This window comes from Chiloscyllium punctatum, chromosome 4 (genome assembly GCF_047496795.1).
Source record: "Chiloscyllium punctatum isolate Juve2018m chromosome 4, sChiPun1.3, whole genome shotgun sequence".
In the NCBI taxonomy this organism is placed as follows: Eukaryota; Metazoa; Chordata; class Chondrichthyes; order Orectolobiformes; family Hemiscylliidae; genus Chiloscyllium; species Chiloscyllium punctatum.
Window position 1 is genome coordinate 93074189 of NC_092742.1, and position 18724 is coordinate 93092912.

The 18724-nt window shown below is 40.4% G+C and overlaps 1 protein-coding gene across 7 annotated transcripts in view; it reads left to right on the forward strand.

The window, feature by feature from the left end:
- The window catches only part of knl1 (kinetochore scaffold 1), a 128052-nt gene that overhangs the window by 19429 nt on the left and 89899 nt on the right, over positions 1-18724 (forward strand). For all 7 annotated transcript variants that reach the window (XM_072569310.1, XM_072569314.1, XM_072569309.1 and 4 more), the window contains 2 exons: positions 442-509; positions 14434-14483. In XM_072569310.1, coding sequence (XP_072425411.1) covers positions 442-509; positions 14434-14483 — 118 coding nt within the window. The remainder of the gene's footprint in view (positions 1-441; positions 510-14433; positions 14484-18724) is intronic.

An 18724-nucleotide genomic window follows, 5' to 3' on the forward strand; every position in this document is an offset into this window, starting at 1 on the left:
GTATGCCTTCTCTTTCAATTTGATAGCCTCCCTTATTTCTTTAGACACCCATAGCAGATTACCCCTTTTTCTTACAGTCCGCCTTGTCACTGGAATGTACTTTTGCTGAGCACTTCGGAGAAATTGCTTTGAAAGTCCTCCACTGTTCACAATTGTCCCACCATAAAATCATTGGGTGTCTTGGGCGTAATGGCCTGTTTCCACACTGTAGGGATTCTATGAAAAAAAAAGCCTCTACACATCTCAGTATAATTAAGAAGTATTAGTCAATATCTGCTTTCTTTATTACCTTCAACTACTAAGTATTTAACATTCAATAATAATACTAATCTAATGTTATCATGGGTGTAATGTTTTCAGTGGTCAGAAATACCAGAATACAAATAATCAGAAGTACAAATTAGAATATTAGTTCTGATCTTTTTCTTTCCTGCTTTGTAGATGGAGCCTGTGGGAAAACTTCGCAGGAGCTCTCGAAGAGTCAGCTTTGCAGAGACCAAAGAAGTCAAGTAAGTGAAAGAGGTGGAGCTTCACACATTAAAATTCCATTTAACATGAGCAGAATATAAGGATTTAAATTCTTGACAGTTTACTTGGACCAAGCTAATTTTTAAAAATTTGACCTTTATTTTTCTAATCACTGTTCCAACATATTATTATACACTTTCGGGAGCTGGTAAGACTTGAACCTAGCCCTCTCTCTGGTGTTGGAGTAGGGAGACTGACTGACTGTGCCACGAGAGGGCATGCCAAACTAGTGAATGTTGAAATCTGTGCTTTATTGTAGACCACCTGGTAGTGGTTAAGTGGTAGACATCTTGTTCTTTGTTTGTCCCACTGCACTCCTTTAACTATTTTAGAAGTTTTTAAAAAATATATATAGTTGCATTAGTCAGAGGGAAATGGGTCTGGATGGATTATTTTTCGAAGGGTCATTGTGGACTTGTTGGGTCGAAGGACCTGTTTCCACAATATAGGGAATCTAATCTTTAAGAAAAAATCCAGTGATCCATTTGCATGTAATGAATTGAGTTTTTTTATAATCAGGCAGATTTGCAGGTTTTCTTAAGCTTTAACAAAGAGGTTAGCTTTAATGTACTTCATCTAGTCAGAGTAAAATCATAAAGAATATATTCTCTAGCTTTGCCATATACAAAATATTGTTGGGAAGGATAGATAAAGTAATTTAGGAAAAAAAATGCAAGGGCATGCAACCAGTGTAGATTGGTGGTTTGGCTGGCTTCAAGTTGAATTTTGTGGTTTCGGACTTTCCCATAGTTCTGATTCTTCTTGGGTCATAATTTCAAGACAGAAATGGGCAATTTGTCTGTTCTTCCGGTGACAACATTGCTGTGTGAAATTGTTTTAAGAAATCGCCATTTGCCATACTAACTAATTCCAATCAGTGAACAGGAGTCATTGGTCAAGAAGAAGACCAACTTACCAGAAATGAGTCAAAAGGTATGGCACTGAAAAAAGCACAGCAGGTCGGGCAGCAACCAAGGAGCAGGTGAGTTGACATTTTGGGTGTAAGCCCTTCATCCTGATAAAGAGCTTCTGCCTGAAATATCAACTCTCCTGCTTCTCTGAAGCAGCCTGACCTGCTGTGCTTTTTCAGGTTGCACTTTTCCACTGAGTTGTAGTCATTACTTTCTCCTAACCAGAAGTCAGTCAGGACTTTGTCTTTGCAAAGAGAAATTAAGGTATGACATGACTAGGGAGTAGGTAGTTTATTGGTTGTTGAATAGTTCCTATTCATCCAAACTAGGAAGTTTCAATTTTGTTGTAACAGACAGAACTTAGAAGCATCATTTGGAAATCTAACTTGTACAATAGTGACTGAATTAGCACATTATAATTTAGTGTTTTCGCTCTTTTTGACCCTGATTGCAATGCAGCAAGTAAGTTCCAGGGTGGACTTGAGTGCCCTTTTGTGTCCTGTTTATTTTTAACTGGTTTGCAGCATTGAGTGAGAGATGGTAGGGAACAGTTCTTTACACTGTTCAGTCCCACTGGTGCATTCTCAGAGTTGAAACCAGCGTTTTAACGCATATCCGTGTATCCTTCAAAAGTAAAATGCTAATTGTGTCTGCAGTTTTTGATGTACTTTTGTGTGGTCATTACCACTCATTATCTTTGTAGTCACGAGATTGCAGTCCAGTTTTCACCACCCCCTCAAAGCTCTCTCTGAAAGGTTGCTATTTGAATTTCCTCTTTCATCATAGATGTGATACTGTGGATCTGTCTTTCTTGCTCTCTCCAGACAGCCACTTAATGCACATTGCAGTTATTATTGGCTGAATCAGCCCTCATCTTCAAAAAAAAAAGGCCATTTCAATACTCGATACTTTTGGGGTTCTTACCTGTGACCAAGAGAGATTATTTTGATTTATGAAGTACTAGAGAGAATTGGTGCTGTACTGTTAGGATGCTCTTCATCTGAACTGTGCAGAGACCAGCGCTATGGGCGGTTGTATAATTTAGATGTCCGAGAGGGATTTACATTAAATGGTGGAAACAAATGATCAACTAAAGGGCGATAGGATAAATTGAAAAAAGAGCACAAAGCAAGAGAGCAAGGCCACAATAAGGTAATGACAATCTGAGCGTGGCAGGAACAGACAGTGTGTACAAATACAAGTGTCAGCAGCTGTGGGCAGAGATGTGAGTATAGTAAATAGATCCTGAACGACTTAACAAGATTGCTGAAGTTAAGACACACACACCAGGATATAGTCCAACAAGTGTTTGTGGATCTGATGAAGGAGCAGTGCTCTGGAAGCTAGTGCTTCCAAATAAACATGTTGGACAATAACCGAGGTGTCATTTTTAACTTTGTACACTCCAGTCCAACACTGGCAGCTCCAAATCGAGATTGCTGAAAGTATGTTTCACCACTGGCAGAGTCAAAAAGAAACGGCATCTTTAAAAATTAGAGAGATTTCAAATTCTGAGATTGGGGTGAATCCAATGAGGTTCTTGACGGTAGGAAGCAGAAGGTGATAGTGGAAGGATGCTTGTCAGGTGAGAGGCCTGTGACTAGTGGAGTGTCTGGAATCGGTGCTGGGCCCTTCGCTGTTTGTTACCTATAATAATGATTTTGATGAGACTGTGCAAGACATAAGTTTGCAGATGACACTAAGATCGACAGTATTGTGAACAGTGAGGAAGGTTATCAGAAATTGCAACAGGACCTTGATCAGCTGGGGAAATGGATTGAGAAATGACAAATGGAGTTTAATTTAGGTAAGTGTGAGGTCTTGCATTTTGGAAAGTCAAATGAAGGTAGGAGTTTTATGGTGAATAACAGCGCCTTAGAGTGTAGTGGAATAGAGGGATCATGGTGTTCAGATGCATGGTTACTCTGAAAGTAGAGTCCAGACAGAGAGTGAAGAAGGCTTTTGGCACATTGGCTTTCTTCAATCAGAGCATGGAGAATATAAGTTGGGAAGTTGTATTGCAGTTATGTAGGATGTTGGTGAGACTGCACTTGGAGTATTTTGTTCAGGTTTGGTCACATTGTTGTAAGAAGAATGTTATTAAACTGGAAAGTAGAGAAGAAATTTACAAGGATATTGTATGGACTCAATGGTCTGCGTTACAGAGAGAGGTTGGACAAGCTTGGACCTTTTCTTCAGAATGTATGAGACTGAGGGGGGACCTTTTATACAGGTATATAAAGTCATGAGCTGCATGGATAGGGTGAATGCACTCTGTCTTTTTCCCAGATTTGGGGAATCGTAGACAAGAAGGTATCAGTTTAAGGTTAGAGGTGAAAGATTGAAAGGGAACCTGAGGGGCAACTTTTTACAAAGAATGTGGTACACATTTGGAATGAGTTATAGCAGAAGTGTTTGAGGTAGATACATTAACAACAATTTAAAAGGCATTTGGACAAATACATAGATAGGAGCAGTTTAGAAGGATGTGGGCCGTGCAAGGAAATGGGGTCAAGTGTAGATGGACATTTTGGTCTGCGTGTCTAGTTTGGGCCTGTTTCCATGCTGTACGACTCTGACTCTTGATTTGACTTTCTAAAATGCAAAACCTCACACTTGTAGATTTTAGATGAGCACAGTACCTTTTAGATTACTTAGTGTGGAAACAGGCCCTTCGGCCCAACGAGTCCACACCGACCCACCGAAGCGCAACCCACCCAAATCCATTCCCCTACATTTACCCCTTCACCTAACACTACGGGCAATTTAGCAGGCCAATTCACCTAACCTGCACATTTTTGGATTGAGAGGAAACCGGAGCACCCGGAGGAAACCCACGCAGACATTGGGAGAATGTGCAAACTCCGCACAGAGTCGCTTGACGCGGGAATTGAACTCTGGTCTCTGGCACTGTGAGGCAGCAGTGCTGACCACTGTGCCACCGTGCCGCCCACTTGTGTATTTCAATATCTGTACCTCTTTTTTTTCTTCTTGTCAGCATCAGTGGACTGGATTCATCTTTTCCTAATAAGGTGACCCCTTCAACCCAGAAATTCTGAGGGTCTGGAGCATGTGGCAGTCTCCTTTCCAGCGCGAAGTGGAGGATCAGCTTTAAAAATATGCAAATTCTTGACTAATGAGGAAGTCAGAGCATAAGAAGTAGAGAGGAAAGTGTAGGTTAGAGAGATACAAAGAAGTATTGCATTCTGCCAGGCAAAGTTGTGATGCTGCTTCTTAAGTGATTTTGTCCTTGGGTATTTTTAAAACCCAGAGATGGATTTGCCAAAATGTGAGAAAAGACCCTAGTTTAACACTGCAGGGGAGTGGTCAGTTCTCCCAGTTCAGTTTTGTTTTCCAGTTTCTTTTAGGCGTAGCAGAGAAGCTGCTGCAATCCAGAGAAAAGTTGCAAGCTTCAGCAGATGGTTCCTCTTCTTCCTGTATGAACCTGTGATTGAATTCACCTTTTGTCAAGGAGTATGTTTATGGGATGTTACAGGAAATGGACCAGCTCCCTAGTTAAGTTCTGGTATCTAGTTGGTTGAGTTTTCAAATTGTTTTATTTTTGCTCATTTTTCAACTGTGGTGTTTAAATAAATTGTTTCGCTTAAAGAGGATCTACTTAAATATAGGTGAAAGTGAAGACTGCAGATGCTGGAGATCAGAGTCAAAAAAAGTGATGCTGGAAAAGCACAGCCAGTTCGAGGAGCAGGAATAAAGAGCTGGTGCTCGAAATGCCGCCACATCTGTTTAAATATATCCAAGCATTATCTAAACTTGATGAGAAAGATGTAGTAGCCTTTTTCATCTCATTTGAGAAGGTGGTTAAATAATTGAAGTGGCCAGTGACCATGTGGATTTTGTTGATCCAATCAAAACTGTTTGGTAAAAGCTAGTGAGGTATTTGCATTACTACCACAGGAGGTATTTGGGGCAATTGAGGTGGTGACCAAAGCCATCTTAAATGTATTTGAGCTTATACCAGAAGCCTACAACCTCTGGAATCGAAGGAGGAACCCTGGTGAAACAAACAGTGAGTTTGAAAGGATCAAACAAGCAATTTTGATAGGTGCATAAGGGCTTGAAAATAGATCAAACATATTCTGTTGTTAGAGAGACTATTATTTTGGAAGAGTTCAAAAATTCACTTCCTGAAATAGTGAGAACTCTGAAGAGTAAAGAGTTAACTCAATCATCAGCGAATGTTGTTTTAATTCATAAATCAAACTTTGGCTTCTAACATCAATTACAATCCATTAGGGATAGAAATTGAGGAAAAGAGAAATCCTCATATGGTAAGGGGAAGGTATATCTCAGTGAAGATAAGAATAACTTAATACAGGGTATAAAGGAAACAATGAAGGGGAAAGAAAAGTTGAAAAGCTGCACTGTTTCCACTGCAATAAAAGTGTACCACCTGAAGTCAGTATTGGTGGATTAGAAAAAGCACTGGAAAGATGGATGTAGGAAAACAGGAGAAGCCAGTGAATTTTGTTGAAGTGGTGAAGGAAAGCACAGTGGAGGCTAAAATGTTGGACCAGAATGTACAACCTGGAGGTTGGTTTTGGAGGAAGTGCCAGACCTTAAACCATTTACTTGCAAAGTTAAGGTTGACTTGCAAAGGCCAGGAGCAGCAGGTAAAGAAGTTAGTGTTAAGAGATATGGGATCATCTCAATCTTTGTTGAGAGATGTAATATGTAATTCAGACGGACTACTGCCAAAAAATTGGAATTCAGTGCGATAAGAAGTGCTCAATTATGTCGATTGAGGTTAGGGTGTCCAGTGAGAAGTGGTCGTAGGAGTACTGGATGAACTCTTGGCACTAGGAATACAATTTGTCCTTGCTAATAATATAGCTTGGTCATAGCAGGAATGCTGCCTACTGTGGTTGAAAAGCCTGTGGAAAATCAATCAACGGAAGTATTGCAGGAAGTATATCCTAGGACTTTTCCTGACTGTGTGGTAATAAGGTCACAAAGTCACCAGTCGAAACAGAGGACAAATCAACGAAAACCGATAAGGAGATTGAAATAGAATTATCAGAAACCATGTTGATCAAATAGTTGAGACAAAACAGAAACAGGTGGGGGACAATGTCGATATTTTTAGCTCAGAAATTAACTGAGTTACAACAGAAAGATGAATAACTGAAGCAATTGTATCAAAAAGCATACATGGAAGAAGAATCTGAGTGTATCCCTGAGTATTACTATCTTAAAAATGATATTTTAATGAGGAAATGGAGAACATTACATATTAAGGCAGATGAGAACTGGGCAGCTGTTCATCACTTATTACCAGTTGGTTATAGAACATTACAACCCAGTACAGGCCCTTCAGCCCTCATTGTTGCATTGACCTGCAGAACAAGGTTATATTAAAAAAAAAAGGTGATGTGGTTATCGCATGAATTACCAGTAGGAGGTTATTTAGGGGTAAGAAAAACTCAAGCTATAAAACAAACATTTTTATTGGCATGGACTGCATAAGGATGTAGTTATATTTTGCCAGACATGTCAGGTAAGTGGAAAACCACAGGCAATAATAAAACCTGCACCTTTTTAATACCTTTTCCTGCATTTGAGGAACCTTTTACGAGAGTCTTAATTGATTGTGTCGGACCCTGACCTCAACAAAAAGTGGGAATCAGTATTTGTTAACAATAATAGATGTAGGAAAAAGTGAGGACTGTAGATGCTGGAGAGTCAGGGCCGAAAAGCTGCACTGGAGAAGCACAGCAAGTTGGGTAGCATCTGAAAAGCAGGAGAGTTGCTGAGTCCACTACATTTCCAGAGGCCATTCCATTTTGCAATATCATAACTAAAAGGATTGTACAAGAGTTACTGAAATATTTCACTAGAAATGGGCTACTCCAATACAACAGATAATGTGTTAAATTTTAATCAAAATTATTCAACAAAGTTGTGGACAGCTTAGGAATAAAATAATTTAAATCCACACTTATCATCCTGAACCGCAGAAAGGTGGCATCAAATATGAAAGACCATTTTAAAGACTTGTAGTCAAGACGATCCAGATGATTGGGATAAAGGGATTCTGTTTGTACTTTTTGTAATTAGAGATTCACCAAATGAATCTACCAAATTCAGTCCATTTGAATTAGTTTTTGAGCATGAAGAGAGAGGAATACTAAAATTGGTTAAGGAGAAATTGGTGAGTCAGAATTCCGAGGCCACCTTTGAACTATTGAGTCAAATTTTAGGGAATGATTAAATAGAGTGGGTGAAGTTGCCTAGACTGCATACAATGAAACAAAGAATACAAAATCAAAAACTCACCATTTTGCTAATGGAGGTAAGGTTTTAGTGTTACTTCCCAGTAATAGGTGAACCTTTTTTTAAATAAAAATGCTTAATGGATCTTAGCTCGCCTCACTCAATTCCTTTTGACTTGATATTTGATATGTCTGTCTGGAGTCTTGTGAATGTGCTCAAAAGTAATTTTGATAGGGAAGGAAAGTAGAAGGAAAATATGCTACTGGTTACAACACAGTAAAGAACCAAGTTCAGAAGACATTGTGCAAATTGAATTGGACAGACCTCAAATTAGATTGTCCAATGAGCAAGATACCAAAAACTTCGGGATAAATTGAGTTACTTTCCAGAGGAAAATTAAAACGACCTGAAAGAGTTATTGCTATGCATGGGGAGGTATGTGTGAATACACTGGGATATACTAACCTAATTACACATGATCTAGATCTAAGAAATGCTGTTCCAATTAAGTAACATCCTGATAAACTTAATCCTCCAAAGCTGGCACAAGTTCAAAAAGGGATTACACACATGCTGCAAGACAACATAATTGGAGTGAGTTGCAATGACTGGATCTCACCTGTTGTAATGTGCCAAAGCCAGATAGTCCACACATAACCATTGGGTACAATCACAAAATCAATGCAGTTACAAAGTCTGATTCCACGTTTGTGGACTGTATTGGGATAGATTTACTTAGGGGATACTGGAAAGTACCTATATCTGAAAGAGTGCAGACAATTTCAGCTTTTGTAGCATTGAATGACCTGTATCAATTTAAAGTTTATTTGGTATGAAAAATGCACCAGCTGCATTTCAATGACTGACCAATATAGTCATTTCTGGATTACCCAATTTGTGTGGTATATATCGACAACTTTTTGTGATTTTTTTTTATCACACAAGGAAGGACCATTTACAGCATGTATCAGGATCTTTCTATCGACTTTGGGAGGCAGGCTTGATCATAAACCTGGCTAAATCAATTTGACAAAACCTAAGTCATATTCCTGGGCCTTGTAATTGGTCATGGACAGATGGCCCCACGGAATGTGAAAACAAAAGTAATTGGGGAATTTTCTATACCATCGAAGAGAGCATGACTACAATTCCAGGATTGAGTGGGTTTTATCAGAAAACTACCGAATTTTAGCAGTGTTGTGCTCCAGACCGTTACTGAAGAAAAGCAGTGGATGGCAGACTGTCAAAAGGCATTTGACAACCTTAAAGCTATGTTGACCATTGCCCTGATATTAGCCACACCGAATAATGCAAAGCCATTCAAGGTGGCTATCAATGCGAGTGATAGGTCTATTGGATATTTCTTCAGGAAATTGAACATTCATCAACAATTTGACAATTGAGAAGGACATTTTGATCTTAGTGTTGGTGTTACAACATTTCAGCGTTTATGTAGCCAGTAATATGTCTGAGACAATCCTATATGAGGATTATAATCCATTAAAGTGTTTGGAGAAGTTTAAGGACAAAAATATCAGACTGTTCAGGTGGAGCTTATTGCAGCCATTCAATTTGAAAATTGTTCATGTGGCAGGCCGAGAAAACATAATTGCTGACACATTGTCGAGATTTGGATGAATAAACTAAGGTTTTCGGTGGCAAGAGAAAACAGACTGTATACTTTCATGGTTAAAGTCAATGTAAATGTATTGTAGTGTACTAACAGTAAGACTAAGGGATTTTAAAATGAAACCATCTTTGTATATTGATGGTTAATTACTTTTAAGGGGGAGAGCTGTGGTGATGATGTCACTTTAACAAGATTATTTTGTCCTTTGGTTTTGTTTTTGAGAGGTCGTAAAGACAAAAGTGCCAAAATGCTTGAAAAGCCCCTAGCTTAACAATGGGAGGAGAGTGGCCAGTTCTTCCAGTTCCTAGTTCCTTTTGGCTGTAGCAGAAGCTGCTGCAGTCCAGACAAAGCTTCAACAGATGGTTCCTGACTGACTTTTCACTCTGAAACCTCTTCTTCCTGTAAGAACCTGTGTTTATGGGATTTTACAGGAAGTGGAACAGCTCCCTAGTTAAGTTTTGGTATTGAGTTGGTCAAGTTTTCAAATAATTGTTATTCTGAATTGTTTTCTTTTTGTTTGTGTTTCAACTGTGGTGTTTAAATAAATTCTGTTTTACTTCAAGCAGTCATTTGACTAACTGCATCACGTTTAAATAACCACTTCACATCAGCTTTTAAAATAAGAGAAGTTAGGGTCTCAGCTCTCTTCTTGAAGTATTTTGAGGGGGTCTAGCCTGGTCCATAACAAAGTGCAGGGTAATCCATCACATTCCTGATTTGTACCTTGGAGATGATGGACAAGCTTTGGGGAGTTGGGTGGTGAGTAACTCTCTCTCCAAAGGCTTTCCTGCCTTTTACTGCCCTTAGCCCCGATATTTAAATAAAAACCAAAAGAACTGCAGATGCTGAAAATCAGAAACAAGATTAGAAATTGCCAGAAAAGCTCAGTGGGCCTTGGAGCATCTGTGGGGAGAAATCACTTAGTTTTGGGTCCAGTGACCCCTTCTTCCAAACTTATGGTAGCTAAGAAAAGATTGGTTTTCATACAGTATGGGGGGGAGGGTCAAGAGGTAAAGTGTAAGCAATAAGTGGAGATGGGGCTCAAACAGTTGAACAGATAAAGGACTGTATAAACATCTGCGTAGAATGAATAACTACCAATGGCTAACAAAGGGTTGTGTGTAAAAGCAGAACATGTGCTAACACCTAGTGTAAGGGTTGGGGTAAGGACATGGGAGACGTTACCTTCAGCCCTAAAATTGTGGAACTCTATATTGAGTCCAGAAGGCTATAGCATTCCCAAGCAGAAAATGATGTTTTTCTTTAGGCTTTTGCTGAGCTTTCCTGGTTAACTGTAACAAGCCTGAGATATTGGTCAGGGTACAATCATAGTCATACACCACAGAAACAAATCCTTTGGTCCAACCAGTCCATGTTGACCACAGTTACAAGTAAACTGGTCTCGCCTCCCTGTGTTTGGCCCCTGTCCCTCGGAACATTTTCTTTTTTATGTACTTGTGTTTTAAGCGGTGTCAGTGCACTCCTAATCACTACTACTTCTGGAAGTTCATTTCACACATGAACCACCCTCTTTTTTTTTTATATATTTTAAGTGTCTTTTATAAGTCTTTCTCCTCTCACCTTAAAAATATGACTGAGTGAGTGTTGAAATCCCCCCACCTAGAGGAGTGGAAGTAAGGGCATTCAGCCCATCAAGTTCACTCCGCCATTCAATCATGGCTGATGGGCATTTCAATGCCACTGACCTGCACTCTCTACATATCCCTTAATTCCTTGTGAGATTAAGAATTGATCAATCTCTGCCTTGAAGACATTTAAAGTCCCAGCCCCACTGCACTCCGAGGCAATGAATTCCACAGGCCCACCACTCTCTGGCTCAAGAAATGTCTCCTCATTTCAGTTTTAAATTGACCCCCTCTAATTCTAAGGCTGTGTCCACGGGTCCTAGTATCCCTACCTGATGGAAACAAATTCCCAGCGTCCACCTTTTTAAAGTCATGCATTATCTTAAGTTTCTATTAGATCTCCCCTCGACCTTCTAAACTCTAATACAATCCCAAGATCCTCAGCCATTCATCATTATGTTAGGCCTTCCATTTCAGGAATCGTCCATGTAAATCTCCGCTGGACATGCTCCAGTCCCAGTATGTCCTTCCTGAGGTGTGGGGCCCAAACCTGGACACAGTATTTTTAATAGGGCCGAATCAGAGCTTTATAAAGTCTCAATAGCAAATTGCTGCTTTTACATTCCAACCGTCTTGAGATAAATGACAACATTGCATTTGCTTTCTTAACCGTGGACTCAACCTGCAAATCAACCTTTAGAGAATCCTGGAGTTCCACTCCCAGATCCCTTTGTACTTTGGCTTTATGAATTTTCTCACTGTTTAGAAAATAGTCATCCCTGTACTCCTTTCTCCGAAGCATAAGACCTCACATTTGCTCACATTGAATTTCGTCAGCTATTTCTTGGACCACTCTCCTAAACTTTCTAAATCTTTCTGCAGCCTCTCCACCACCTCAGAACTACCTGCCTGTCTTCTTAACTTCGTATCATCAGCGAACTTCATCAGAATGCCCCCAGTCCCTTCATCCAGATCATTAATATATAAAGTGAACAGCTGCAGCCCTAACACTGAACCCTTGGGACACCACTTGTCACTAGCTGCCATTCCGAAAAAGAATCTTTTATCCCAACTCTCTGGCTATCTGACAGAAGGCAATCTACAATCCATGCCAGTAGCTCACCTCAAACACCATGGGCACTCACCTTACTCAGCAGCCTTCCATGAAGCACCTTATCAAAGGCCTTTTGGAAGTCTAGGTAGATAACAACTTCCACTGGGTTTCCCTGGTCTAACCTACTTGTTACCTCTTCAAAGAATTCTAACAAGTTTGTCTGGCACGACATACCCTTACTAAATCCGTGCTGACTTGTTCTAATCCAACCGTACATTTCCAAGAATTTAGAAATCTCATCCTTAATGATGGATTCTAGAATTTTACCTACAACCGAGGTCAGGCTATAATTTTCCATCTTTTGTCTTGATCCTTTCTTGAACAAGGGGGTTACAACAGCAATTTTCCAATCATCTGGGTCTTTCACTGACTCTGGTGATTTTTGAAAGATCACAACCAATGCCTCTGCTATTTCCTCAGCCACTTCCCCAGAACTCTAGGATGTAGCCCATTGAGTCCAAGAGATTTATCAAGTTTTTGACCTTTTTAGCTTTTCTAATCCCAGCCTCTCCCTAATAACTTAAATCTTCCATTCCTGGACACAACCAAAGTAATTTTCTACTGAGCCCCCTCCAGCTTAATAATATCCTTCCTGTATCTCGGCAACCAGAACTGGACACAGCACTCTAGAACAGGCCTTGCCAATGTCTTGTACAACCTTAACAAAACATCCCAACTCCTATGCTCAAATGTCTGAGCAGTGAAAGCAATCATGCTAAACATGGTGGTGATTTGGAATGGCAGGTAACTGGGAGCTCAGGATCTTTCTGCACACAGAGAATGTGTGTGTTATGTAAAGCAGTCACCCAGTATACGCTTTGTTACCTCAAAGTAGAGAACACCACATTGTGAACCGTGAATGCAGTAGGCGACAGTGACTGAATTACAGACAAAGTGTTGATTCACCTAGAATGTGTGTTTGGGCCATTGGATCTTGGGGAGGGAGGAATTAAACTGGCACGTGTTACACCTTCTGCAGTTGCAGGGGAAGGTGCTATGAGGCTGTGTTAGGCATGTTGAGGATGAAAGAGGAGTGGACCAGGCTTTCGCAGAGGGAATAGTCCTTGCATAAGGCTGACAAGGAAGGGGAGAGGGATATGTGTCTGATGGTGGCATCCGACTAGAGGTGGCTGAAATGGCAGCTAATGATCCTCTGGATGCGGATGCTAGTGGGATGGTAAGGGCCCTATTGCTATTGTGGGAGGGAGGCAGGCAATGGAGTATCTGGGAGAATGGAATAGTGTTTTTACAGCAAGTAGGGGTGTGAGGATATATATAGTCAAGGTAACTGTGGGAGTTAGTTGGCTTGCATTGGATACTGGTGGCCAGTCTATTGCCAGAAATGGAAATAAATATCAAGGAAGGGAGGAGTCATGGATGGACTAAGTGTAAATTTGAAGAGAAAGTGATTAATTTTCCAATTTAGATGAGAGACTGAAGCAGCATTGATGATACCATTGTAATGTTGGCGAAAGAGTTGTGGGTGGGGAATAGAGTAGGACTGGAACACATGATGTTCCACGCACCCCACCAAACAGACCTGTATGACTTTCATCCTTGATGAAGGGCTTGTGCCTGAAACGCCGATTCCCTTGCTCCTCGGATGCTGCCTGACTGGCTGTGCTTTTCCAGTATCACATGTTTCAATTCTGATCTCCAGCATCCGCAGTTCTCACTTTCTCCTGGATAACTGGGGCCTGTGCACATACCCATGTGCACAGCAAGAAAGTGAGAGAGGTTGAAAGATGTTGTTCAGGGTGAGGGCAAATTTGTCAAGGGGAGAAATGAGATGCTGGATAGTTATGGTTCAGGCCTGTTTTTCCAGAAAGAAACTGAGAGCGTGCAGTCCGTCCTGATTGGGAATGGATATGTGAAGGGATTGAACGTCTGTGGTAAAGAGGTGGTGGCTGAAATTCTGAAAGTGGTGTAAAGATTCAGAAATCACAGATGTAAGTGGGAAGAGACTAGACAAAGGGAGGAAAAAGTCAAGTCAAGGTTGGAAGAAATGAGTTCTGTGGTGCAGGAGCAGGCAGAGACCGTGGATCTTGGGTAGGAGGTAGAAGTGAGCTGTGTGGGGTTGGGAGACTGAGCTTAGAAGAATTGTGGGGGAATGGGGGTGGGGTGGGGGGAGGCGGCTTCTGGGACCTGGCGCTCAACCTCCGTAATGTAGAGGCCAGTCTGGTAGACAACAGAACCATCCTTGTCAGCAAGCTTAATTACAAATTTGGGGTTGGAACTAAAAGCAGTGAGTGCAGTCACTTCGTGGGGGAGATAGGTCGGAATGGGTGATTGGGTCAGAGGAACTGAGATGACCAATGTCATGTTGACAGTTTCTAAGGGCTCCTGGGGTAGAGGGTAGGCAAGGGGGGAGTGGTTGGGAAAACCTAAGCATTGTGCATCTCACATTTTTCTCTTTTCTTTCCTGTTCAGGGAGTTTGTGACTGATAAAATGATGATGATAATGCAAGATGTGGAAAATGGTAAGTATGATTCCACTTCAGAATACAGATGTCATGAGTTAAATTTTTTTTGTCCTGATAAAAAAATTAACAAAATTATTGGGATCAAGAATCGGCCACTCTTCAGAGAATCAAGAAAGCATACTGTTCACAAGGCTTTAACAATGGATGCACTGGGATCAGTGGGAAGGGCACTAAACTAAGTAGGTAGGTGTTTACAATGGGCAGTTTTAGAAAGTTAATAATCAATAATAGTTCAGTGATGCAATAAATCAAATGACAGGAAGGGGCAGAGCAATGAAACAAGAGTACCGGTGAATAAAGTCAGAATAAGAAAGATTGAAGAGACAGAATTAAAGTTTTTTTTTAACCTAAATGCATGGAATATAGGGACCAAAGTGGGCTGCTTGATTTTCAGGGAGTACTTTTTTGTTTCTCATTGTCTCAAGCACATGATTAAACGATGCAATTTTTTTTACTAATGTTTACCTGCTGTATATGTGTTCACTTTTCTAAAAAAGTTTTCCTCTTTTTAAAAAAAAGGATATAGCACAAATACTAAAGATTATATAGTCTTTTTTGTTAGATTTTAACGCATTCAAAGCATGTGGGTATAACTGGCCAGACCTTATAAGGATGGCAGTTTCCTTCCCTAATGGGTACTAGTGGACAAGATGAGTTTTTCTGACAACCGACAGCTTTCGTGGTCATCATTAGACTCTTAATTTCAGATATTTATTGAATTCAAATTTCCATCATCTGCCATAGTGGGATTCCAACCTGGGTCTCCAGAACACTGGTAAGGTCTCTGGATTAAAAGTCTAATTCTGTGACCACAAGACCATCAACTCACATTCAATCTTTTAACCTGGAATCTGAGTGTATTTTTTTTAGATTATGATAAATAAAGCTCGTAAACCATGTTTCCAAAATGGGGTCATGGAATACCATGAACTGACGTTAATTCAAATTTAGCAGGTGGCAAACTAGGTCAGGAAAATTTGATGAGTTATGAACTGAAAAATTCAGAGCATCACATTGGGACAAGTCTCAAAAATTATACGTTCAATTTGATGCAACTGCATATTTTGAATCATAAATGCGTTTTCCCAACAGCAACCAGAAACAGGTCTACCAAAGCTGCAAATCCCATTCACTCAACAGCTGAGTGATCCACCGAAGCCGCCTTCACCCCACTTTTGTAGTCAAAAAATAATCTCTCCAGTGTTGGGCTTTTCTTCTATTTCAGAAATGTTCTGCATAATAGTTTGTTGACCTGTACAAGCCAATCCAATGTATATAGAATCTACACCGTATATCCACTGTTTTTCTCCTCCCAGATTTCACCTTTTTCTATACCCCTCAGCAAGGATTCTGACTCATTGCTTTTCTAACAAATAAGCTTAAGAAAATAATGACAGTAAATTAGTCAATGATTGTATTATGGAATGTGAGCAATCATATAAATCAGTGATGTCCCTCAGCTTAAAACGCCACCAGTTGTCTCTCTTACTTTAGAGTTTATGATGTTGGGGAAATTGACATGAATAGAGAATTGGCTAATGAACAGGAAGCTGAACTGTGTTAAATGGCTCATATCAGGTTAGCAAAAATTAATCAGATCAGTGCTCGGCCTCAGCTATTTGTAATCTGTGTTAATGACTTGGATAACAAGACTGAAGGGTGTCTTGAGGCAGAGTGAGTAGTGTCCCTGGTTCTGAGCCAGAATCTCTGAGATCAAACATCACCTCTGGATTAATGGCCAAGGAAGGTGTGTTTGTAATGCAGCCAAATCAGTTCAGTGTCAATTTGTAGATTGTTCCAATAAACATCAAATTCAGGCAGGAAGAGCACGAGAGTTTCCTGGTAAGCCATATGATGGAGACAAAATTGAAGCCTTTATTATCACTGTTCAAAGTCCTTAACTACAATGTGGATAGCATTGACAGCACCAGTGACCCGGGTTCGATTCCAGCTTCTGTTACTGAAGTTTGCGCATACTTCCAGTTTTTCAATAGGTTTCTCCTGTTTCCTCCATAATTCAAAGATATGCAGGGTTGGTAGATTGGCCATGTTAAATGACCCATGGTGTGCAGGGATTGCAGGCAAGGTGGATTATTCATGGTAAATAAGGATAGAGGTATAAGTATATGCAGCCAAATTTGTTAATGATACAAAGGACATTAAGTTGAGGATGATCCAAAGAGAGCAAATTGATCTAAGTTAAGTGAGTGGGCAAAAATGTGGCAGATGAGATCTGTTGCAAATGAGACATTGTTCCACTTTGGTACAAAAATAGATAAGCAGGATATTACTCAACTGGCGAAACAACTGTACAGAAGGATTACTGTCTCTTTGTACATGAATCAGGTTATCATACAAATATGGCTCAGCTGGGTACTGCAGATGCTGGAGAATAGTGATGCTGGAAAAGCACAGCAGGTCAGGCAGCATCCGAGGAGCAGGAAAATCGACGTTTTGGGCAAAAGCCCTTCATCAGGAATTTCCTGATGAAGGGATTTTGCTCCTTGGATGCTGCCTGACCTGCTGTGCTTTTCCAGTACCACTCTAATGTTGACTCTAATCTCCAGCATCTGCAGTACCCACCTCCGCCTAGTTGATTTTAACCTTACTGTGAATCCTCTTCTGAGGCTGCCTACCTTGAAGAAGTTCTCCTCCTCTCTCTACAAGGATCTCCGTGAGTCTCTCTCTCTCTCTCTCTCTCTCTCTCTCTCTCTCACTCTCTCACTCTCTCACTCTCTCACTCTCTCACTCTCACTCTCTCACTGCAACCCCCAGGTCATCTCCTCTGCCCTGAAGCTCTTAAACCATGTCCTGAAACAGACTCATTATCACAGCCACATCTCCTTCCACAGTGCCTGTTTCTGGAACCAACTGATCCCATGTGGACTCAGAACCACATTCAGACCATATCATCCAAATACACCAAGTGATCAGGAAGACACCTGGAATTTTAGCCACTTTTGATCGGTTGATAGATTATAAAAAGAAAGAATTCTCTTCACAGCTATGTAGATGTTTGTTGAGGCATCACCCAGATACTGCATACTTTATTGGCTCTTATTTAGAGGGATACACTTGCATTGGAAGCAGTTTAGAGAAGGTTTACAAGTTTGATTCCTGGGGTGAAGTATTTGTCGTACTATTAAAATTGGATCTTGTAATCATTTGTCATTTAGAAGAATGATAAGTGATGTTGATAGGATAAATGGATAGATGCTAGTGAATGTTTTCCCTCATGGGGCAGCCTAAAACTAGAAAAAAACAGTTGCTAAATAAGGAGTATTCCATTTAAGACCAAGATTAAAAATTTCTTCTCTTGAGATTTGTTAATTTCTGTGCCATAGAGACGAGTGGAGATTTGTCAGCCTCAAATTATATTTAGAATATTGATTTCAAGGAGTGGAGGTTTATAGGTAGATAATAGTGGGTAGCATCTGTCTTCTATAGCACATTTTTAACATGAAAATATCCAAAAGCATTTCACTGGTGCATTATACAAAAAAACACACACAGAATCACCTGGGGTATTAAGTCAGATGACCAAAACACTAGTCAAAGAAGTAATTTTTAAGAATTTGTTTGAAGGAGACAAGTGTGATTAAAAAAGCATGACACCAATAGTAGAATGATTATAGTCATAGAGTCATACAGCACGGAAACAGACCCTTCAGTCCAATCAGTCATGCCGAACATAATTCCAAACTAAACTAGTCCCCATGATCTGCTCCTGGCCCACATCCCTCCAAACATTGCCTATAAATTTATTTATTTAAGTGTCTTTTAAATGTTGTAACAGTGCCCACATCCCTCACTTCCTCAGGAAGATAATTCCACACGTGAACCCTCCCCCTCCCCCCCCCCCCCCCCCCCCCCCCCCCCCCCACTGTGTAAAAACCCACCCCTCACCGATATCTTTTTAAAAAATCTCTCTCCTCTCACCTTAAAAATATGCCCCTAGGCTTTAAATTCTCCCAAGAAAAAATACAGCTACCATTAATGCTAGCTATACCCCTTGAGATTTGTTAAACCTCTCTAGGGTCACCCCTCAACCTCCTAAGCTCTAGTAAGGAAAATCCCACCCTATCCAGACTTTCTTCATAATTCCAACCTCCTTACCATCTTCAAATAACTGAACTCTCTCATCCTTACCATCATCCTGTTACATCTTCTCTTCCAGGATCATAATGTTGCTCTTACAGACAGTACTTTTACACACTACACTATCATTTATTGAGAAT